This window comes from Heteronotia binoei, chromosome 21 (assembly GCF_032191835.1).
Source record: "Heteronotia binoei isolate CCM8104 ecotype False Entrance Well chromosome 21, APGP_CSIRO_Hbin_v1, whole genome shotgun sequence".
NCBI classification, from domain to species: Eukaryota; Metazoa; Chordata; class Lepidosauria; order Squamata; family Gekkonidae; genus Heteronotia; species Heteronotia binoei.
Window position 1 is genome coordinate 169256512 of NC_083243.1, and position 24191 is coordinate 169280702.

The following is a 24191-nucleotide window of genomic DNA, read 5'->3' on the forward strand; positions in this document are numbered from 1 at the left end:
AGCTGCAACGCCACTGAGGATGTTCTCCGCAGCTGAGAACGAAACGTCTGGAAGGAAAACTTTCTCCAGTAGAACACGGCACTTGATCCCGAAAGATTCTACAAACCCTAATGATGTTACCAGCCGTGAAAACCTGAAATCTTTGATAACCAATATGGCTGTTTTTCCTTTTTTTTTGTCTTCACTAATAAACTCATGCAATAACCAAGTGTATTAGCTTGAGAAATTCACTAGCAAGTTGAGAATGCTAGATGTCAAGAAATGTATTGGCTGGAGAAATTCACTAGCAAATTGAGAATGCTAGATGTCAAGAAATGATTTCCTGTAACAATCTCTACTTCTGAAAATTATGTGACAGTATTTTAAGTTCATTAGAAATTGACGGCCACGTACTTCAAAAATCTTGTATGTGATCTCTTAGTAAACAGCTATGAGGAAAGGATGATGTAAATACTGAGGGACTGAAGGGAAAGTTTATTTTGGCTGCTTCCAGGTGACAGTGATTTTCCATGTAGCTCTTGTTGCAATGACAACAGAATGCCATATGACAGTCTTCTCAGCATCTTCATTTCCTTACTCCCTCCCATACAGCTGCCATCCCTCACCACTAGTGGGCTTTTTATAAAAATGGCAAGGGCTAGGTCATTGTAATGTTTAAATAATCTATTGCCACAATCAACTAGGGGTTTTGTTCATTCTCAGCTTTCATTTTTTAAGGAGAATTCTAGTTGTTTCTGATAATAATATATCATGATAACATTACTATAATATAGTGGGTTCAACGCATGAAGGAGACACGGTTGTAGTGAACATAGCTCTCTTTATTAAGTACAGCATAGTAAGACTGGCTTATTGGGCCAACGGGGCCAACTATATACAGTTCAAGGTTCCTGTGCTAGGGTGCCATTGGACCATTTAAACCAGCAAAGGGCCTGTGATTGGAGCAGGGCAGCAGGGATTTGGATCCCACTGCCCATTGTTCCCTAGTCCCCAAGCTCAGATCTAAAGGCTCCAATGAGCCAAGCAGGAACACAGGTAATAGCATCATTAGTCCACATACACAACATCCCATTGCACCCTTTTGTCCAGTAGCTGGTGGAGCGGCTCAGCTGTTGCCACCTTGTGGGGAAGAAACAAGTGATAAAAGTCCAAGAGGCTGAGAAATGCCTGGAGTTCGGCCTTGTTGGTGGGCTCCGAGGCATTGCAAATGGCCTTGACCTTGTCTTGCACGGGGTGGATTCCACTCGTGTCCATGGTGTATCCCAGGAGACTGATCTGTGGAACCCCAAGCAGGCACTTCTCCCACTTCACCTTCAACGCAGCTGCATTGAAACGTTGGAGCACTGCACGGTGGAAAGCGAACTCGTTCTCAGTGGTGGTGGCAATCACATCAAAGAACAGTTGGACCCTGGAAATCCCTTTTAAAAGAGAGTCCATTAAGTTCTGGAAAATTCCTGGGGCCATGCTGACCCCGAATTGGAGGTGCTTGACCTGGTGGGTGGCAATTGTTTGTACCTCGGCTATTGCCTCATCCACGGGTAGTTGCTGATATGCCTGGGCCAAGTCCAACTTTCCAAAATTTCTGTCTCTGCCAGTGAAGCCAGAACATGACTGACCACAGGGACTGGGTAGGCATGGTCCTGCAGTGCCTTGTTAATAGTACATCTGTAATCTGTGCAGGCGCAGACGCTACCGTTGGACTTCATTGGGGTAATGATGGGGGTTTCCCACCATGCATTTGCAACTGGTTCTAAGACCCCCTGGGCTATGAGGCAGTCCAGCTCCTCTTCGATCTTGGGTTGTAAAGCAAAGGGGACGTGTCATGCCTTGAGCTGTATGGGCTGCACAGTGGGGTTGAGCTTCAAGGACACCGGGGGCCCGGTGTAAGTCCCAAGAGTTCTGTCAAAAATGGACAGGAACTCCTCACAGATCCTTTGGAAGTCTTGACCAACATGGGTCTGGTGGATTCCAGTCACGTGGATCCCTAGGGGATCAAAGCATGCTCGGCCAAGTAGACTAGAGAGAGACTCTGCAACTACCAGAAGTGGTAACATTCCCTCGAACTGACCATACTTCACTCTGAAAAACCCCATGCCATTCATGGTGACTTCCCATTTTTGAAAGTCCTACACTATTACTGGGGAGGGGTATAGGTGAGGTTCCCCCTTTGGGCACAGTTGTTTATGGGTTTGAGCTGAGGTCACCGAGAAGGTGGTCCCCAAGTCTATCTCTATCTTGCATGGAGCGCCCTCGATGAGCACAGTGGTCTTTAATTTGTCTGGGGAGGGCATGGACAACTGGCATGCTTGGTTCAATGATGCGTTGAGGGAGTGCAGCTCCTTGACTATGGTGGCCACATGGTATCGGCCATTTTGTCGCTGTGTCGAGCCTCCATTGAAACCATTCAGATACACTATGGGGTCTCCTCAGGAGCAACTGGACCAAGGATTCCTTTGACTTATTATCATCTACGTAGGACTGTTTATCATGAACTTTCAAAGACTATGTCCTTCCTTTGTTTTCACTTTAGGTGTTCTGTATATTAGGGTATGTTTATAAGATGGTTTGTCTGAGAGTGTTTTGAATATTATAGAAGTTTGTTTTGTAAATTTGTACAGTCGTCTTATTGCTTCTTTGGAGGCTGGTTATCATAGAACCTTAGGGTTTTCTTCTGTCACTCTCTGCCGTGATTCTTTGTTGCACTCACTTCCAGTGATGTCAGGGGGTGTGACATAGGCAAATAAGTTATGCTAATGAGTTCCTGGAAAGCTTTTTCTACAAAATGACCCCTGCCATGGCGGGGGGTGGGGGGGTGGGGAGCCGTTCAGGTTCCATGTTGTAATCCTAAGCAGTCAGAACAAGCCCAGACATATTTCTCTGGTCCTTTGCAGAGAGTGGCTTTTCTTGGCCTATTTTCTGGCAAGCAGCTTCCATTTTAGGTCAGGAAATGGGGACCCCACTACTTATGAAGTGCTCCCACAAAAACAGGCAGTGTCTCCTGGCTATACCTTCCTCCATGTCCAGGAATGGTTCATTGGTGCAAAAGGATACCTGATCATCAACTGAAGGTGTCCCTTCTGAGGGAACATCCCCCTTCTTCAACACATGCCGTTTCCCCTTGTCCCTCATGCTCTCTTACAATGGCAGGGCTGCCAATTTTGGAGTGGGACACATCTAATAAGTCCAGGAGAGTTTTATCCATGTGCCTAACTGACTGTCTCTGCTTCTCCATGTCAGTCACCTTGGCCTCAAGGGTGTGAACTCATTCCCTGAGAACCAGGAGCTCCTTGCACCAAACACACATCCATGACTTCTGTCCAGCTAGTAGATAGTCATACATAGTCATACAGCTGGTAGATAGTGCCCTGACTTCCTCACCCTGCTGCTGAACTTGCACATCTGTTAATTCACCTGTTTATTCCCTCATTCCAGACACTTTGTCACTAGAACTGAGACACTTCATCACTAGAGCAGTCTTGCTACCTTGCACCTGATGGGAGGAGTTCTATTATCACAGTTATAAGGAAGAGAATGTAGAGAATTATGTAGGTGTTTCTCCATCTAAAAAAAAGAAAACACACACAACAAAACTCCACCCTATTCTACTAGCAATGTGAAAAGTACTTTGTTCCTTGTCTGAACTCAACATGAAGTGCTTTTCAGCGACTGTACATGTCTCATGTTTCTGAATAATGATTATTTATTTAGAGAATTTCTATGCTGAACCTACTTGAGTATCCATGCAGGAAGGTTAAAATATAAACATACTCTAATCCTGTATTTTACAATGCACAGGTGTTTGGGGATTGAGAGATTTTGGGGGGTGAGGGCCAACTTTGAGAGCAAATAGGATAAACTGCTCTGCTGTCGTTTCTGTATCTCTGAACATGGTCCAATAATCCCACCCAAATAATCTGTGGTTATGCTAGTTAGACTCAGTCATCACACAGCTCTAGTACTCTTTCCATATTTTTTATTTACTTTCATTATTCTTTAAGGCAATGTATATTATTGTTTATGACAGAAAGAGGTGGGTTGGGGATCTTACCTGTTTACCCTTCTCAAACATCTTCTAGTAGTAGACAGTAAAAATAATCCTGAATGCTTACTTTGCAATGCTGGCTTTATGAATTTGGTGGATGTAATGAAGCCATAAATTGCCAGGGAGTGGGGGTCATCCTAAGAAATTGTAATTTTGTATGGATGACTTTATGGCTCAATACAATAACCAGGATCCAGTCTCTTTATACAATAACTAACCACTCACTCTGTATCTTTGGTGATGTTGATGGAACCAGCAGTTATCATAGCAAAACACTTTGAGAGTCTGAGTATGGAAACTGTGATAAGCACCTTAAAGTCAATAGTGCCAGAGATGAGGTGGCACTTGTGAAACAAAAGATTGGCAAGGTCAAGGAGGCACCAAAGTTGTACTGGAAGATTATATAAAAGGGGGCAGAGAGTTTTGTTGTTCATTACAGAAGAAGTAGCTCAGTGGAAGTTACACTCATTCCAATCCAGAATGTTCTTTGCTGCAATTACCCATCTATGTGTGCTATTCACAGCGATCAACGCTGCTTCACTCTCTCCAAGGATGTGCTGTGAGTATTAAAATCCTCCTTCTAGCTGTAGCGGCCTCCATCTTCCCCAGCCCCAATAAGTGTGGGTAGGGTTTCAAAGATGTCCCCACATTTCTTGCAGTGCCTTGCTGTCACAGGCTAACCAGCTAAGCTAGAAGAATGCAACAAATTCTTGCAGCCAATCCAGGCAGAGCAAGCAAATATGTCAGATGTTGTTGACAGTCGTGCAGTGGTAGATTCTTGACTCAGTGTATGCATGGTATACATTTACGGTATGGCCACACCCAAGTAAAAATGTCCTGCCGTATGCACATGGAACAAAATGCAGATATGTATGGTTATCAGATGATTTGTGGACTTCCTTATGTTTAAAGTTTTGTGTAGGAAAGCTGTTAATTTGTGAAGAATGCTGAAGTCCAGATCTGCAACACCTGTAACAGTTTCTTTAGAAAAGCACAAGAGTCCAGGAGCACCTTAAAAACTAACAAAATTTGTTAGTATGGGCTACCCATCTTGATCCTGCTTCTTTAGAGGTACATTTGGTAGACTGCTCCATGGAGGAGGGACTCATTCAGACAGGCAGATGCAGAAGAAAGCATTACCTGCCCACTCTGCCTGCATAATTCAGATCTATACTGACACAGGGGTTGATGGTAAGAGTACTGGATACCTGCCAGAGCTTAAGGCAACTTGGAGGGTATTTATGATTTGAAAATTGTGTGGGAGAACAGTTAACCCCCTCTTCTCCAGTGATGCAGCCCTGAGCCCCTCCACCATGGCTGCTGCTTCAGATCTAAATTACGTATGTCTAGTTCCAGCACAGAACTCCAGTCTCACATTTCTAAATGAAGTAGATGCTACAGCAATATGAGCAAAGGGACTATAAAAGATGACTGGGCTATCATGTTCTAAAAGCATAGCCTGACTTACATGGCAATCCATTGCTAGACAAGGCTCTAGTAGCAAGTGCTATTTCTAGATTAACATCTGGTTCTCTCTGGTTCTAGCTGTTCCTGATGATCAGAAGTCATTGGTCACAGGACTCCAGACACAGCTGGTGAATTCAATCATCCTGCAAACCTCACCAGATCCCAGTGTCGTGGTTGCTTTGAATCTGGCTGAGGCTCTAGATCTCTGCATGAAAACACAGCTGGTTGAGAAGATAAAGGAAACAGTTGTTGAGAAAAACACAGAAGGTAGGATATCTTCAATGAGTAGAGTCTTTCTGGGTATATGCATATTAAATTGAACAGGAGTAAAAGACTGAGGGCGTTTTCGCACTGACCTTACGCCGGAGCGACGTCCCTCTTCACCGCGCAGCGTCTGCGCGGATTTTGCACTAATTGCTCCGCAGAACCCGGAAGAGCCATAAAGTCCCGCGGCTTTTGCGTCACAAACGTAAACCGCCAAAAACCAGTTTACATTTGCGACGCAAAAGCCGCGGGACTTTGCGGCTCTTCCGGGTTCTGCGGAGCAATTAGTGCGAAATCCGCGCAGACGCTGCGCGATGAAGAGAGATGTCGCTCCGGCGTAAGGTCAGTGCGAAAACGCCCTGACTTTAGTGCCATCCTAACCATGGTGACTCAGAACCCCATGAGAGTCTGTTCAGAGGGACTTACCTGCAAGATAGTGATTTTAAGGTTGCATTATTAAGCTTTTTAGTTCCTTTAATTTTTTTTTTTTAGGAAGGACTGATTTAGAAGGTACTTCTGCTCTTTTTTTGTCTGCTGTTAACATCACACTGTAAATGCATTGGAAGGAGTAGAAAGTGCAATGTCTCTTAATACAAGCACACACACACTTCAGAGAGGGCGAGAAAGCTAGGGGAAAAAAGACTCTCTGCAAGGGCTTTTTTGTGTAAATAAAAAAACCGCTAAGAGACACCATAAATTTTAAACAAGACAGTGTAATGTAGAGGTCAGTGGTGTACTGACAAAACTTGCACATAGAACTTCAAATAGAAAGCATGTAGCAAAAAAAACAAACAGAAGACAGTTCAAAAGCAGTCTTTCCAATCACAACGGAGTGACAATAGTCCAGTATTTAGTTCATGGAACTAAAAGAAGCCCTTCCAAAAACGTCTGTTCTAGATATCAAGAAGTTTCATTCATCTTTCTTCAGTTTCGAGGCTTATTTATCTCTGGAACCCAATCTTTACAATATATTCACAGGAGACCAACAAGATTCAGAACATGCCTATAAGATTTCCAGGTCCTCCAAGAGCTTACAGGGCTCTTAGTACAGCTCTTAGTAGAAGCTGGCCTCCTCTGTCTGCGTAACTCAAAAGATAGTTCTGACTAGTTCAAGACTCTTTAGAAATGTGGGACTTCGACAGTACATAATGCGCCCATTCTAAACAAGTTAGTGAAACACTTCTGTAAGAATAAGCCATGATGGATGGTTGATGGACCAGCTAATTCAGCCTGCCATGGAAGAAATCATGGCTGGAATCTTGCTTCTTGTTTCCTAGAAAACATGGAATATCTTTTTGAATAAATCACTGCCTATGGGAATGAAAGTGAAGGAAAATCATAAACATTTTTGCAAACATTATTGCATGAACGCATACCTTAACTTGGTATGGAATTTACAGTGGGGTGGATTCAGCATCCCAGCTTAATGTGTCACCACAATACAGACAAAAGGCAAGCTCTCCTATTTCAAAAGGATGACAGGAACCACACAGTGGTTTTATCTCAGATCCAGTCAGTTATACTGGTCTACTATCCTCTGGGGGGTCAAAAATGTGTTTATTTGACTCTTGGGATGCCTGTTTGTCTTCCAAGCATTTTCTTATCTCTTTCCCATCTCTTCCTGCAGAGATGACTTCTGGCAAAGTGGCTCTTTATGTTCTAGCTCTCCGGTCATCCTGTGAGAATCCTGAAGATGTCACTACACCACTAAATACTGTGAACCTGGTCAATGTCCTAGAGGAAAAAACTAAAGAAGAGATTAACTATTTCTGTAAGATAAAATAAACATTGACCCCCCCCTCCCCATCCAGCCTGTCATAAGGTTTTACAGATCATTCCCTCTCCACTGCCCACCCCAGGTGATTCCTAGCTAAGTATTTAGAAATCCTTATCCATTAGGGCAGGATTGCCAATTCTGGCTTGAGAAATTCATGGATATTTAGGGGAGGAGTTTGGGGGCAGAGAAAGAGATCAGCAGGGAAGTAATTCAATGCAGTCAGCCCTCTAAAGCTGCACAACTATTTAAACACACCACTTCCTAGCCGCCTCCATTTCCCCCTATTGTTTCCCCTTGCAGTGCCCACCATTACAAAAAAAAAAACTGTAGCAGATGACCATAAACTGAGGGGCTTTTTGTGGAAGTGGGGAGTATTCTTGTCTTACAGCAGAATGTTTAGCCTTTTCTCTCTCTTTTTAATGTGCTGACTGCTCCAAGCTGACCAGACAAAGGGGGATGAGTGAGTTACTAAGGATGGGGGGTGGGGGGAGGAACATGACTCAGCTCCACGCTTGTCTTTTTCATTGACACACAACACATAGTTGCTGGGAATAGAGCCCAGGAGTAAGACAGGACCCCTGATGGTTGTGGCAGCTGCTGTCAGTCCAAGGGGCTGAGGGAGAGGGGGTTTCCCAAAGCTGAGGTTTAAGGGCTCTGAAGGTGAGATGGGAGGGAGGCTGTGTGCATGGGCTGTCTGGGACCCACGCTTGGGGGCTCCAACTGCAAATAAAGCAGGTTCTGGCTGCCACTTGCACATGCCCTTTCTCAGGCTTGTGTAGCTGACTTTGAGTGGCAGTGGTGGCTCTAGGTAGAGCCTGGCAAAAAGGGAGAGGCCTGTGGGTGGGCAAACAGGGGTACAATGCTGGCCACAACATCATGTCACTTCTGGTAAAAAAAAAAAAAAGTGACACAGGTAACTTTAGTTGATTCCTAGAGTTACCCCAGAAGTGACACTTTGCCTTTGTCGCTTCCATTTTTTTTACTGGCACTGATGTGATGCCTCATTTTAAAAAAAGGTTTTTTTTGCTTGAATATCTCCCCCACTGCCACTCAGAGCGCCAGCAGGCAATAAGAGCAGGGAGCTCCCTGTCCTGACCTTGCACAGGGTGAGGGTTAACTCTTGCTTGAGCCTGGCAGGAGAGAAAGCCAGCAGTTGGATCACTGTGTTTCTGGAGCCCTATCCTGGACTTTCAACCAGAGCCCAGAATCATTAAGTTTACCTCTGGATGCGTGACATGGTGTTCGTGTGTGAGTGAAATTGTGGAGGTGGGTCATAGGGCTGCCAACTTCCAGATCCTGGCTGGAGATCTCCCTTCTGCAAAGGCTTACCCCACCAATCTTTTGGAGACAGATCAAAATGGGTAGCTGTGTTAATTGGTTTGTAGCCGTAAAAAAAGAGCAAGAGTCCAGTAGCACCTTAAAGACTAACACAATTTTTGGCAGGGTATTGGCTTTTGTGAGTCATTGCTCACTTCTTTTGGAGTTATTTGAGAAAGTGAATGGACATGTAGATAACAGTGACCCAATAGACATCCTATATTTGGACTTTCCAAAGGCTTTTGACAAGGTGCCACATCAAAGACTAAACTTAGCAGTCATGGGATAAGAGGATGGGTTCTCTTATGAATTAAAATTGGTTAAATGTCAGGAAGTAAAGAGTAGGACAGTGCCCACAATGGAGAGGAGTAAGGTCCCACAAGGATTGGTATTGAGGCCAGTAATATTTAATTTGTTCATAAATGATATGGAACTAGGAGTGAGAGATGTAGTGGCTAGGTAGGTTTGCAGATGACCCAAAATTACTCAATGGATGACTGTGAAGAGGTCCAGAAGGATCTCCACAAATTAGGTGAGTGGGCAACAATGTGGCAAATGAAGCATAATGCTGGTAAGTGTCAGGTGATGCACACTGGAACCCCCCCCCCCAAAAAAAAATCCCAGGTTCAAGTATAGATCTTTGGTGCGGCCTCATTTGGAATACTGTATAAAATTCTCATCACCATATCTCAAAAAGGACATTGCAGAGCTGGAAAAAATATGGAAGAGGGCAACCAAGATAGTTAGAGGGATGGAGTACCTTCCCCAGAGTCTGGGTTTTTTTTTCAGTTTAGAAAAGAGACCACTTTCCAAGAAGCACTGGGTTGGGGGAGGAGGAAGCAATCTGTGGATAGGAAGACAAGAGCAATGGATAGCACCTTGCTGCATTTCAGATGACTATGGGACTCTCAAGACCACCTACTACCAGCTGGCCCTGGACACCCTGGCCCTGTGTGTGGAGAAAAGCCTAGATGTTGAGGATGCCAGCATCATCCTTGCCAAGGCAGCGCTGGCTAATGACCTGGAGTTTGGGGGTCATTTCTCTGTAGGTAAGAAGAGTATTTGTTAATTTAAATTTCATTTTTGTTTCAGCCTTTCTCCAAATAAATGATGGTGGTGTACTTGTTTTCTTCCAGCATTCTTTAATTTTCATGGCATACTATAATGGCTGACTAGATTTGAACCAGGGTCTTTCTTTCTTTCCAGCCACAGTCCAACTCTCTAGCCATTGCTCCAGAAGTTCTTAACCTGTGGTTTATGGATGGGCTTCAGGGTGTCTGTGAAAGTGGCTCAAAATTATCTATTTCTTCTATTTCCTTCTAAATTACTTTGAAAATTGTCTTTGTGGAAAGAATTATTCTTATGTCAAATTATATTATTAATTTATTATTTTACTCCAAACAAATGTAGGGTGGCATGGTTAGGTAACATACAAATATCACTGTTGCCATGTTATGATATCTAGACTAGTTTTCCATTGATAAGAATTAAAGAATAATATCCTACCATTAAGATTATGGACATCTTCTTTGTTTACATCAGGTTGCAGTGAATTTTGGTATTCGCTGTTACAAGTCTACCTTTATCTGATAAAGCGAGCTATAGGAACTCTTATTCCATTAGCTACTACCTACGTAACTTTTTGAGTTATAACAAAGTTTGAGTCCCACCTTTGCTGCTTCAGATCAACAGGTTTTCAACACTTGCTGACATCAAAATGAAAGTCAAATTTGACTTAAGTGCGAAGATGACATGTACATTGCCATGTCAAAGACCACTCCACAATATCTACCGGTACTTCTTATTCAAGCCAAACAACAAAAGCCTTCTCATTGAAATTTACTTTTGAACACTATTAAGTTTATAGATCCAAGTGGGCAGCTGTGTTGGTCTGAAGCAGTAGAACAAAGCAGGAATCAAGTTTCACCTTTAAGACCAAACAATTTTTATTCAGAACATAAGCTTTCGTGCGCTATCTTAAGCACACTTCATCAGATGAGGGGATCAGGTATTGTGAGCTGAAATACAAGCAGTCTGGCAAACTAACTGGTCACATGGTCACATAAAACAGTGTGGCTAGGCCATTTGGTCTGGATAGCCATAAAAGGTAATAACATTCTCTGCCAAATGGTGTTTCTGCAAATCTAGGTGAATCACAAAAGGACATGTATATCCAGCTTGTAGTCCAACTTGTAGGTTCCCAACATGGGAACATTGTAAAGACATGCTGATTTTTGCAGTCCTCATTCTAGTGATAATAAGTCTACAATTTTGTAAGATATGTATGATAACAGTAAGATGTGACTTGCAGATACTGGGGCAGTAGCAAGCTTGGCACTGACATGTGTGAGTGAAATGAGCAAGATACAGCAAAGTGAGCTTGTGAAAGTTATTGAAGAGGCACTGGCTAAAATGACAAAGCAAATGCTGGGTGAACAACAGAACAATGGCATCATTGGAAATATCTACAGCACTGGCCTAGCAATGCAGGTATGTGTGGTGGCAAAATGCTTTTGTTGCCCTACTTTTATGTTTCAGATTTCAAAATTAATGTTAATCTGTATATTTAGAGTGAATACTGAGCTCTGTTAATAGAAACTATAAAACAGAAATTTATTGGTTGAAAAATCACTGGGATATGATTGGCTACATGCGTAGCCCTGCAATCAGGTAGTGAGACCCTTTTAGAATCCTGAGGAAAGGAAGCAGGACAGTCAGTAAAGGAACAAAAGTTGGAAAATGACAAGAAGTTAGAGATCATGTACAAGCTACAGCTGAAGAGAACTGTTATGAGCTATAAGGAATTTATTTTAAAACTAGGAATAAGGCCCATTGTGAGGGAAAATACAATGGGCTTTAGAAAGAGGCTCTGGATGAGTGCCCCCTTGCTGTTTTCTCACCCACCCAAGTGAAGGCATTCACCCCCCCTCCACCTCCAGGGGGGCTGATCTCTGCCATCTAGAGAGCAGTTGTAATTCCAAGTTATCTTCAGCCCTCACCTGAAGATTGGCAACAGTGGTTCCCCAGGAGGAAATGGCTGGTTTGGAGGATGGAAACTATGGTGTTACATCTGGCTGAGGTTCCATCCCACCTTAAACTCACCCTCTCCAGGCTCCAGCCCTCAAATCTCCAGGAATTTTCCAACCGGTAGTTGGCAACTGCTAAGTCACACTGACTGTCATAGTGGGGCTGCTGAACAGGATTAAGCAGCCAGGTCTAGTTAAGTTATGCCAGTCAGGTGACATCAAGTCACCCAGAAGGTGCTCAGGCCTAGGGTAGACAACCTCCAGGTGGAGCCTAAAGATCTCCTGGAATAACAACTGACCTCCAGACAACAGATCCCTCTCCCCATTCTGGAAAAAAAAACTGCTTTGGATGGTGGACCCTATGGCATTCTACTCAGCTGAGACCTCTCCCTTTACCAACAGAAGCAACCTTGGTTGCCTAGCAACAGCCTCTGGCTTGCAGCTTCCCTAGTGGGCCAATCCTTGTCTGTCCTGGGACGAGGCTGAGCGGGGGAAGGAGGGAGGGAGTGATGGGAAAATGGCAGCCAGTTAGGCTTGCCAATCCCCAGGTCCCAACGGGGGTTCTCCCGCTTTCCCAGGCTCCTTTTGTCATTGTTTGAGCAGATTTGTGACCGCCTAATCCTACCACCACCTAGTCCACGTAGGTGAGTTGCTATAGTAAGACACAGTCCAACGACACTCTGTGTACTTAACTATATACAGGTTTATTTGCATTTATACAAACTCCCATCAAAGTGCTCCGCCAATCAATCATATAGAGTAGAAGGGTAGTTATGTACAGCACAGCATTACTTATATACATATGCACTTAGTCACTGTACCAATGAGCTTTCAGTGCTGAGTCATTCTGCACTCATCACCTTATTACCTCATCAGTCTGGTTAGAACCAGTTCTTACTTGGCAGAGCCTTGCTAGAACACTGATGTCATCTATTTGGACATCAGCTGTCAGATCAGCATGCTTCACTTGCCTCATGCCTTACTGAGCATTTTCAGATGCTAACACTCCCCCTAAGGCATAGGCAATGAAACCTAGATTGGCTCTCACCTTGTATACTGTTCCACATATTTACATTGCATTTTCAGGTCATGTAATAGTTGATACAATCATTCACCTTGTATCACACAGTCAGCATGTTCTGCTTCACATATGCTGGCAGCCATACATGTTTGTTTTACAGATTTCATAATATTAATTACACAACATATCCCGTTGTGGATCTACTATCCTTTTTTACTTTGCGTTTTCCCATCCGGTAGTGCTTTGACCTTGCACAGTCACCTGCACGTTATAGCCTTTTTCTCTGTTGGCCTACATGTTACAGAAAACACATGCTTATCAGTTACTGAGTTGTACTCCCACTGCATGGCTTGCTGCCAAGCAACTCTCTCCGGTTTAGCCATAGCTAATACTTCCTCATAGCTTTGCGGCTCCTTAATATATACATGATTTACAGAGGTATTTTCATAACCATATCTCTCAGGTGGTACACCTTTTGTGCTTCTTGTTGACCTTCGAGGTCCTACCGCACTCTGTCACTCTCAGATACACTAGGTGAACTTATTTCTTGTTATGGTAGGGCTTTCTTCCTCCACTGTTATGGGTAGTGCCACCTGCTCAGGCAAATCATTAGCATGAATCTTGTTCCACCCATGGTTTTCACAGAAGTTTGCTGATTTACTAAAACTTATGGTTTGGTGCTCATTTGCAAACCGGTAGGCTTTCATGCCTGTTTGATACCCCAAAACCAAAAGTTTTTTAGATCTATTGCCCCGCTTTCTTCTCTGGTTTAATGGAGTGTTTACCCATGCCTTGGTGCCAAACACTCTGAGATGATCCAGATTAGGATTTTGATTATATAACATCTTGTACAGGATGTTATCAATGGGGTTTGTCCAAAGCCTATTTTTTATATAGCAAGCAGCCTTTAGGGCTTATGCCCAGAAACTTATAGGCAACCCTGCATCTTTTAGCATAGCATGCATCATAGTCTGTAACACTCCACATCTATGTTCTGCAATTCCATTCTCTTGAAGTGTTGCTACGTTTGCCACTCTATGATCAATTCCTTGGCTTTGCAACCAGTGTTTAAATGCTGAGGACATAAATTCTCCTCCCATGTCTGTCTGGATGGCACACAGACTACCTAATTGTTTTTGTACCTTTTTGTACCAATATTTAACAGTATTACATACATCAGACTTTTGTTTCAAGACATACACCCAGAAAAACCTTGAGTAATCATCGGTCAGTATTAATGCATATCTGTTACTGGAGTGGCTCTTTGGAAATGGACCTATCAGGTCTGCATGAATTAAGGCTAGTGGCCTCTCAGTCACTCTATTGCTCCTTTGAGCTAAAGGGAATGCCTGTGATTTTGCACATTTACATACTTCACAATCCAAGTATTTACTGCAATCCTTTACACCTTGTTTCCTCACAATAGATAGTGTCTTATTGATTGTATAAAAGCTAGCATGCCCCAATCTCCGGTGCATTAAATGAACACAGTTATCATGTGGGTTAACATTTAGTACAGTTTTAGCTGTCTCAGCAGTGTTTTCAAACACATAAACATTATCTTGCAGTCTTGCAATTCCCAGCACCTCCTCCCCTTTAATTATTTTATAAGCCGTATCAGTAAACATAACTGTAAATCCGGCCTTGTCAAGAACAGACACACTCAACAAATTGTTCTCTAATGATGGTACACACAGCACATCAGAGAAAGTGTGCTGCAATGCTGGAAAAGTCACACACCCCTGACAAAGTACCTCAGAGTTGCGGCTGTCAGCTAAACTGATGTGTTGACGGTTAGATGGCTGTTTATCTTGTAGCAAATGTTTGTATTTGCAAAAAATCTGCGAAGCCCCAGAGTCTAAAATCCACACTCCTGGAATGGCAGCATTTTTAGTCACCACAAGCAATGCCTTGGAGCAGTCCTTGGAACCTGCAGACTGTCCTCCTTGCCTCTGCCTGGTTTTCCACTCTGGGCAAGCACATTTAAGATGTGTTGTTGAGCCACAGCAAAAACATTTTCTCACCCTCAGGGCAACCTTGGACACCTCTCCAAGCTGATTCCTGGTTGACGATTCCTTGTTAACATCTCCTTTTGCCCTCTCCCCCAGTCTGGAACTCTGCCAAGCTGGTAGATAACGTGACTCTTGGAGATGCTGGTCCTCCTCAAGCAGCCAACCACTCACATACTCCAAGGTTAATTTGCTTGTCTCAGCTGTCTCAAGCGACATTACAAGCATGTTAAATTCAGCCGACAGTGAGCTGAGGATTAAGTTGACTTTATCTTCGTCTGGCACTGTCTTCCCTTTCTGCTCTAATTCATGGCAACATTGCACCAGGGCATTTAAATGTGTCCTTATGGACTCCCCCAGCTTCATTACTGTTCTGTAAAGCCACCAAGTAATTGTGATAAGAGAGCCGGCTGTACTTTGTATATAAACTGCTTTTAAACAGTCCCAGGCAGTTTTGGCCGTGTTCTTACCTGACAGATGGATCAACTGGTCGTCTCCCACACTCAGGACGATATTCGCCAGCGCCTTTTCATTTTTTACCATGTCCTCCTCACCAAGCTGAGCTGGAGGTGCCTTGACCACTGACCACAAACCCTCACGTTTGAGGTAATGCTCCATGCGGAGAGCCCACACACTGTAATTAGTGGAGGTGAGCTTCTCCACAAACTGAGCTGTTGAGATAAGAGCCATGTTGAAATCCTCCCAGCACCACTGTTCAAAGCCTCTCCGAGCTAGTCTTCACTCCCATTCTCCGACAACGACAGCAGATGTCCACTCTGGCTTGACACACCACAGCAGGCTGCCCTCACTGAGAGCCTTGCAGACCAGGCAGACTGGAACCACCTCACCAGGCACTGCAGACTGAACGAACTGGGCGGGGTGGGCGGACTGGGCCCATAACCCTGTCGTTGTTTGAGCAGATTTGTGACCGCCTAGTCCTACCACCACCTAGTCCACTTAGGTGAGTTGCTATAGTAAGACACAGTCCAACGACACTCTGTGTACTTAACTATATACAGGTTTATTTGCATTTATACAAACTCCCATCAAAGTGCTCCGCCAATCAATCATATAGAGTAGAAGGGTAGTTATGTACAGCACAGCATTACTTATATACATATGCACTTAGTCACTGTACCAATGAGCTTTCAGTGCTGAGTCATTCTGCACTCATCACCTTATTACCTCATCAATCTGGTTAGAACCAGTTCTTACTTGGCAGAGCCTTGCTAGAACACTGTTGTCATCTATTTTGACATTAGCTGTCAGATCAGCATGTTTCACTTGCCTCATGCCTTACTGAGCATTTTCAGATGCTAACACCTTCCCGCTCCCAATCCGCCCCCACAGCCCCCATGTGCCTTTTCACCTCCGGAGGCTCCAGACTCCACTCAGAAAGGCTTCCTCTTGGGATGGTGTGTCTGCGTCTTTAAGGCTGAAGGGGGGCGGGGGAGCAGGCAGAATAACATGGCTGTGAAAGCAGCCCAAACCCTCCATTTGCAGAGGTCGTTTGCAGTCTAGACCCTTCCTTGGTCGCATAATCTTTTCAGAGGTCGGTTGCTCTGTGTTACATTGAAGAAGTTGGAAGTTCAGCAACTCATGAGTAGAGATGCCAATCCCCAGGTGGAAGCAGGCCCTCCCCCGCTTCAGAGTAGTCAGAAATGAGGGGCGAGGAGGGAAATATCTGCTGGCACTTCATTATCCGCTATGGAGATCAATTCCCATAGGGAATAATGGAGAATTGATCTGGGGGTATCTGGGTCTCTGGAGGGGCTGTTTTTTGAAGTAGAGGCACCAAATTTTCAGCATAGCATCTGATGACTTCCTCAAAATGTGATCCAAGTTTCAAAAAGATTGAACCAGGGGGTCCAATTCTATGAACCCCAAAAGAAGGTGCCCCTATCCTTCATTATTTCTAATGTAGGGAAGGCATTTACAAGATGTGCTGTTCCTTTAAATGTGATGGCCAGAACTCCCTTTGGAGTTCAGTTACGCTTGTCACAACTTTGCTTATGGCTCCACCCTCAATGTCTCCTGGCTCCATCCCCAAAGTCCCCAGATATTTCTTGAATTGGACTTGGCAACCCTATGGCCAGTCCACCATGGCCTCTGAGGAAATGCTTCTAGCAGGGCCAGGCCTTGTCATCTAGTCACATTACCACCTTCATTCCCTGTCTCTTTACTGTTTCCCTGCCACTGCTGCCTACTTTCTCTTCCAAATGCCACAGAGAGTAGGTAGGCAACAGCAGGCTGGAGAAAAGAGTGGGCCCAGCCAATGGCATGCAAGTTCTCTTGAGTGGCGGTTGATGGACCAATCACAGATGGAGTGCACACCACAACCAGTGGGAATGCCAGATTTGGCCAATTCCATTAGGGAATTATTATCTGTGATGATATTTATTTCAACTTTACTGAATTCAAGGCAGTTTATAATATAAATAATAGTAATAAAATCAGAATCTAAAACCACAATTTAAGACTGCTACCAAATAAATCAAGTGTAGTCCTAAATAAAACCATATTCAACTGCCTCCTAAAGATCAAAAGGTGCCAGGTGTACCTTCCTGGTGAGGTTGTTTCATAATTGTGCAGCTGCCACTGAAAAGGCCACTGAAAAGGTACTGCCACTGAAAAGGTACAGGAGACAGTCCTGTACCCAGCATATGAGCTCCTTTGGTTGATGGAATAGTAAGGAGGGTCTTCCCTGTGGTCTTAATTCCTTCTTATATCCAATTCCAAGCCATGTAGGGCTTTAAAGAACAAAACAACACTTTGAATTGGGTTTTGGAACTGATCAGTATAGTTCGGGAACCGATCAGTAGCCAGTATAATTGCTGCAATATTGTGATTGCATGCTCCTGATAGCTGGCCCCAACCAACAGTCTAGTGGCAGCATTCTGCACTAGCTGCAGTTTCTGAACAATCTTCAAGCATAGCCCCAATTAGACCACATTGCAATAGTCCAGTCTGGACATAACTAAGGTATGGATTACTGTTAGGGCTGCTAAGCCCCTGGGCTGGGTGGGGGTTCTCCTGCCCTGGAGGTTCCCAACCCGCTGGCCCACATTGGGAAAACTCTATGGTTTCCCTGGATGCTCTAGCAATTTGGAAGGGAAAACTCTATGGTATGATATTTACCATAGAGTTTTCCCCTCCTAAATTGCAAGAGCATCCAGGGAAAACATAGAGTTTTCCCGGAAACGCCTAGAGCGGCCGGTGCACAGCATCACTAGCGCAATGACATCATTTCCGGATGATGTCATTGCACCGTGCATGCATTGTGTGCATGAAATAAGTCCCCTGACAGAGGCCGCAGGGGACTTGGCAACCCTAATTACTGTGGCTGGATTGGACTAAACCAGGAATGGGCACAGCTGTTGCATTAGCCAAAGCTGGGCAAAAGCACTGTGAACCACTGCAGCCACCTAGGGTTGCCAGACCCCTGGTCTGGGTGGGGTTTCCCTTGATTTTCAGGGTTTCAGCCCACCACCAACCACCTGGCCAGTGAGGGAAGCCCCATTCCTGAACAGCCTCCTTGTGCAGCAATCTTGCCAATGCAATGACATTACACGGAAGCAATGTCATCACTCTGGGGACATCACATGGCGACACTAGCATTTTGGGTTAAAACTCTATGGTTACTACCCCAAAAGCTAGAGCGTTGCTGTACAACGTTGCCCCACTCCCAGAAAGCTACTTCCCACCTTCCGCCAGCAGGGAAAGTGTAGCTGGTAACCCTTCAGCCACCTGGTTTTCTCAAGTGACTGCTGTGTAGATAGCACTCCCAGGCTGCAAACCTGGCTTTTCAAGGTCTCATCCAAAACTGGAGAGGTCTGAGTCCCTGGTCTGCCTTTCTACTATCCCATGGAAACCAGATCTCAGAGGTCCTTGGCTGGCGTTTTGTAGATCTTCTGCCTTTTCTGCCAGGAAGGATCTATACAATCAACTGCTGATAGTTGTCAGGCCTTGTTCTGATTTGTCTCTGTAGTTTTAAATCCCCCTCAAATCATTCCTTTGAACCGAAAGCCTATTCTGAGTTTGAAAATTCTTACCAGCAGTCACTAGATTAACTTTATAACCATCAGGGCTTTTTTATTTTCAGCACGAATGCATAGGAACGCAGTTCCAGCTGGCTTAGTGTTAGGGGTGTGGCCTAATATGCAAATGAGTTCCTGATAGGCTTTTTCTACAAAAAAGTCCTGATAACCATTACGCGTCCCCCCATAAATGTTATGTGATGCCCTTTTCCCACTTACACAAGTTGCCTAACACCCTCTGCAACCTCTTTCTCTCAGGTTCAGGGTTTCTCGTCTCTTAAAATAGAATCTTGTCCATTTCCCCGCTCAGATCCTTTCCCTCATTCACAGAGACATCAGCAGACATGGTAGCCCAAAGCTCTTTAATAACAGGCCTTATTGGGGCTGTTCCATTCACAAACAGCCACCAAAACAAAACAGGAAGTTAACCTTTATTTGTGATATTAACAGAACACTGAAGAAAATAAGGTAGACGTTACAACATTTTGATTCCATTGAACTTTTAAACTGTGGTCCTCTTCTGGCAATTGGGATCCTTTGTTACAAAACGACCATTTTCAGCCAGTTCTAAGCAGTTTTTCTCTACCGTTTCACTCTCAGACATACCCTTTTTTCCTCTCAGTTCCCTGACTACTCCTAACTGCAGTTCTTAGCTGCTGTTTCCCAGCTGTCTCTCCCCAACATTCCATCAACTCTCATTGCTGCTCTTAGGGTGAGGTGGAACCCAGTCTATCACAAATAGTAACATCATACACACATAACATACTGACACTATGTTTTAAACAATTTTGATAAGAATCTGGGATGTCCATGAAGCAGTGTACTCAGATCCAGTACCTCTGCCAAGAGGCAGTGTCAGAGTAGGAGGCTGCTAGCCCATTTTGCTGTTATCATAAACCAGGACAGGATGAGATCCAAGGACTCCCATTCCTCATTCCTTCCTGTACCATCATCATTTTCTCCGTGTAAGCGTCTCCTACTTCCCCTTTCCAGGCACTTAGTGTTACTTCTGAGTTTTACAACTCTGGGGCATGGAGCTGTGTGAAAACTACAGAGAACGTACTACATGAGATCTCCCTGGGAGCCTTTAATAACCCTGCTGCTGCTGCTCAAATCCTGCCTTCTCTAATGGGTAAAACTTATCTGGATGTGAGGGACCCAACCTGTTCCTCAGGAAGTGGTAAGACCTCACCCAAGCACCTATTACAGGAACTCGACCTGGGGGGAAAAGGAGAAATTGATGATGATGGTGATGGAAATACTTTGGGAATTATTTCCACGGGCATCACAGTGGGATTAGTTAACCATATGGATTTTTCTAGATGGATGCAATACTAAGTCGCTAGATGTCAGTTGCCTCTTACTTACAGGATCACTACCTAACTGATGGCTAGTTGGGGTATGCTTGCCATTTTTTCCTCTTTTCAAAGAAATGTTCATTATTTAGCTTTAATAAAAATACTCATGGAAAATAACAGTTGCACAACTGCAAAAAGCTTTCTTAATATCTTACAAGGATAGTATATTCTAAGAAAGCAGTGTTTAATGTTCTATCATATGCAATGTTACCATTTTCTTTCCCTCTCAAACATAATGTGTTCCTTATTTTAGAGTTTTGTTTTGTTTCATTATTTATTTTTTTCAAATTTATATTCTGACCTTCCCACAAGTGGGCTCAGGGCAGATTACAGACAAAGTGACACACTAAGTTGAGGCAGTTTTAGGTCAGATTTCTTGAATGTATTTATTAAATCATTTATTGAATTATTTTTTATCATTTTAAAGGTTCTTTTTAATTAAGCCTTTTAGTATTTGTTGGCCTGAAAACCCTGGAAAGGCAGCATAAAATGTAAATAAATAAGTGAAAATAAATAATTCCTGACACATGCAAATAATTAAAGTTCTACACAAAAATTCATCCTTCACTACAGAAGATCAAAAGCCACTGTTGATTTTGCCACCAAATCGTGGCTCATGCCTTGGGATTCTCAATAAGTGTGTGAGTTCAAATTGACTGCAGGTGTTAGGGGCATGACAAGTTACCTACTTTTTCTCCTTTTGCTTAGGTTCCAGAATCACAGTACAATACACCATAACCAATGGCATTGTAGGACCCAATTTCAGCTATTCCATCACTGTGAATGTACCAGAGGGCTCAGTGCTGCTCACTGTCTTGAATGCAGCTCAATGTGCTAAACCGAATGAATTCAGGTAAGCGAAGCCTTCACGGAGATAAACAACTCTAACATTTCAGTGTGGCTATGAAACTCCGGATGCAAAACTGTAAGACTGTCATCTTTCAGAGCTTTATTAATTCATTCCTTTTGTCAGTATCTATGCAGCTCTTCTACTCAAAGTGGATACACCAATAAACTCATATTTTTATGACCTATTTAATGTTTTGCTTTTTAAAAACTAATATTTAAACCTATAGCATGACTTTACACTTTTTCATTTTTGCTGTTTGTTCTTGATCTATCTTTCTGTATTTCTCCTTCTGCTTTTTTATCCTGTCTCTAATACTGCCTTCACCATCTGAATCACTACCATTTCTCTAAAGCTTGCCTGTTGTTTTTTCTTGCAGCTTTCACACAGAGCAGACCTCATGGGGGCCATTTGTTGTTTCTATTAATAACGTCCAAGGCAGCACCAATGAGAAGACTTACTGGCAATTTTTAAGTGGTAAAACACCCCTTGATCAAGGTAAAGCATCTTGGCAAGATCAGTATCTCTGAGCTGGAGGAAATGGAAAATATCTGTCAGCAATACTCCATAGAGTTTATAGGGTAATGGCAGAGTATCAGACTAATCGGCCTAGGGAGTTAAGGGTTCAAAACCGTACCCAGCCATGAAGAAACTAGCTGGATGATCTTAAGCCTCTCTCAGCTTGTCTCAAGAGGATACTGTGAACTTAAAACTGAGGAAGAGAGGACAATGTTTTGCCTTGAGATCCTTGGAGGAAGAGAAAGGTTTTTTTTAAAAAAAAAATCATAGATAAAATAAATCCTGTCCTCCAGTTAACAGCAGCAACCATCTCAAAATCTTCACTTCTCCTTGGCTTGTTAGTGGAGTATTTTACAAGAAGGTAACAACAAAAGAGCAGAACACCCGCACTATCCAGACTCTTGCCTCCAATGTGTCCCGTGTCAACATTTCTACTGTGTCAAGCAGCCAGAAGAACAATTAATGCACAGTTTTTGTCTATTAAGGGGAATTGTCATTATACTGAGTGGCAGAGGCAGCATAAAATGAAGCCCAAAGAAGGAAACTGGAGTGATGGTGGGAGGCAGCTGGGATCAGTGATGTCAGAATTTGAGTAGAATTGGAATATCTTCTGCGAGAAGAAACTTACAACAACAACAACAACAACAATTTTTATTTATATCCCGCCCTCCCCACCGAAGCAGGCTCAGGGCAGCTCACAACATAATTCCATACATTAGTTGTACAAAATGATTACACAAAGACTACATTTACAGTTTAATTAAAATCTATTAAAATTCTAAAATTGATAAAAATATGCCGGTGCTATAGGTCAACTATCACAGTCAGGTATGATATTGAAGGGGGTGGGGGGGACAATATAACAAAAGAGAGATGAAGAATATAAGAGGCAGAATGAAGGAGAATTTTCCATTAAAAAAAATAATTTTGAAACTTGTATCACAATTCTGAGGACCATGGATATAATTTCTGAAGAATTAATACATGTATTTTCAGGGGGTGCTTTCTTCATGATGTTATTCGCTACAGTGATAGGTTTGTTCTTCAGTAACACACTGGCACAGCTTCAGCATGCAGTACACTGCTGAGGATATGAATCAGTTGAACACTGGTATAAAACCTGTATTGGCACAAATGTATCATGTGTGGAATGCCACTCATTTTTCAATCTCACATCCTTGTGTTTCAGGAGTTGGCAACTATAAACCAGTGAACGGTGAGCACATTGTGGCTATCTTCAGCCGATACTGAGTGGGCAGCTTTCTGAGGCAGGACAACAAAGGTTCGAAAATACATGTGCCACAAGATAGCCTCCCTCCAAGCTAAGCATTAACAGATGTTGCAGCGTAGACGCACAGCATTCAACCTTGCTGCATGCTTTGTCATAACTACGATGCTGTTGACTACAAAGTGTAGTTGGACTATAATTTATCATTCAAATTATTTTTCAGACTGTTGTGTAATTCAGTTACAACTTCAGACACTGATCACCTTGAGATTCATAAAACTGTAATAATCTTTGGCAGTCAGAATCAATAATGTTTTTTTCTTCTGTTGGTTCATGTTCCATCAGGTAGTACATAGGCATTAGTAAACCTTAAGGAAGACTGTGAAGTTCCGTAAGTTATTGTCAGAGATACACCAAAGTGGGAATTTTGTTGTTTTTATTTATTTTACCATAAATGTTGGCAATATTCATAACAATAAAAACATAAATACAAAATTAGTAACAGTAGCATGCCAGTGTGGTGTTGTGGTTAGTGTAGTGCAGACTCTTATCTGGGAGAACCCACTCCTTCACTTACAGCTGCTGGAATGGCCTGGGGTTAGCCAGAGCTCTTGCAGGCGTTGTCCTTGAAAGGGCAGCTGCTGTGAGAGCCCTCTCAGCCCCACCCACCTCACAGGGTGTCTGTTGTGGGGGGGGGGAAGATATAGGAGATTGTAAGCCGCTCTGAGTCTCTGATTCAGAGAGAAGGGTGGGGTATAAATCTGCAGTTGTCTTCGTCTTCGTCTCCTCCTCCTTTTGGGGGAAAAATATCAAAAGACCCACCCTTATACCACACACTTCAATTTTCCAGTTACCAGCCCAAAGCCATACATCAAAATTCTACAAAGAGCACTGCCTTGTACTTCTTTTGAAGCAGTGATGACACCCTCCTTATTTCCTGTCACACATTCCATAGCAATGGTGCTGTGACCAAGAAGGCACAGGTTAGGGCAGAGGAGAAGCATATTGTCCTGAGGTTAGGAGGCAGGCGACTGCAACCACTAGCCTGTTAGAGGAATGTAACTGGCTCTTAGGGCTGGGCTCATATAGGGAGAGATGGTCCTTCTGATATGTGAAAGGATTTACAGATAAGAACCAGTCCTTTAACTTGAGCTTGGAAGCAACCAGGCAATCAGTGAACTTCCTTCAAACCTGGGATAATATACACTCACTATAGGGTTACCAAGTCCAATTCAAGAAATATCTGGGGACTTTGGGGGTGGAGCCAGGAGACATTAGG

The 24191-nt window shown here is 43.4% G+C and overlaps 1 protein-coding gene across 1 annotated transcript; it reads left to right on the forward strand.

Annotated features, from left to right (window-relative positions):
* Nucleotides 1-4438: 4438 nt before the first annotated feature.
* Nucleotides 4439-23034, forward strand: CBLIF (cobalamin binding intrinsic factor). Its single transcript, XM_060262128.1, has 9 exons — nucleotides 4439-4601; nucleotides 5588-5776; nucleotides 7401-7544; nucleotides 9761-9916; nucleotides 11179-11357; nucleotides 19954-20140; nucleotides 21027-21171; nucleotides 21545-21663; nucleotides 22874-23034. Exons 1-9 carry the CDS (start codon nucleotides 4523-4525, stop codon nucleotides 22933-22935), a joined length of 1260 nt encoding a protein of 419 aa, XP_060118111.1. The 5' UTR covers nucleotides 4439-4522; the 3' UTR covers nucleotides 22936-23034.
* Nucleotides 23035-24191: the final 1157 nt, after the last annotated feature.

Bases quoted from the DNA above. Each gene is read 5' to 3' on its own strand.
- CBLIF (XM_060262128.1), top strand. From the start codon at position 4,523: ATGTTCTTTGCTGCAATTACCCATCTATGTGTGCTATTCACAGCGATC. The intron at 21,172-21,544 runs GTAAGCGAAGCC...TTTTTCTTGCAG, and splicing joins GCTAAACCGAATGAATTCAG to CTTTCACACAGAGCAGACCT. The intron at 21,664-22,873 runs GTAAAGCATCTT...CTTGTGTTTCAG, and splicing joins TAAAACACCCCTTGATCAAG to GAGTTGGCAACTATAAACCA.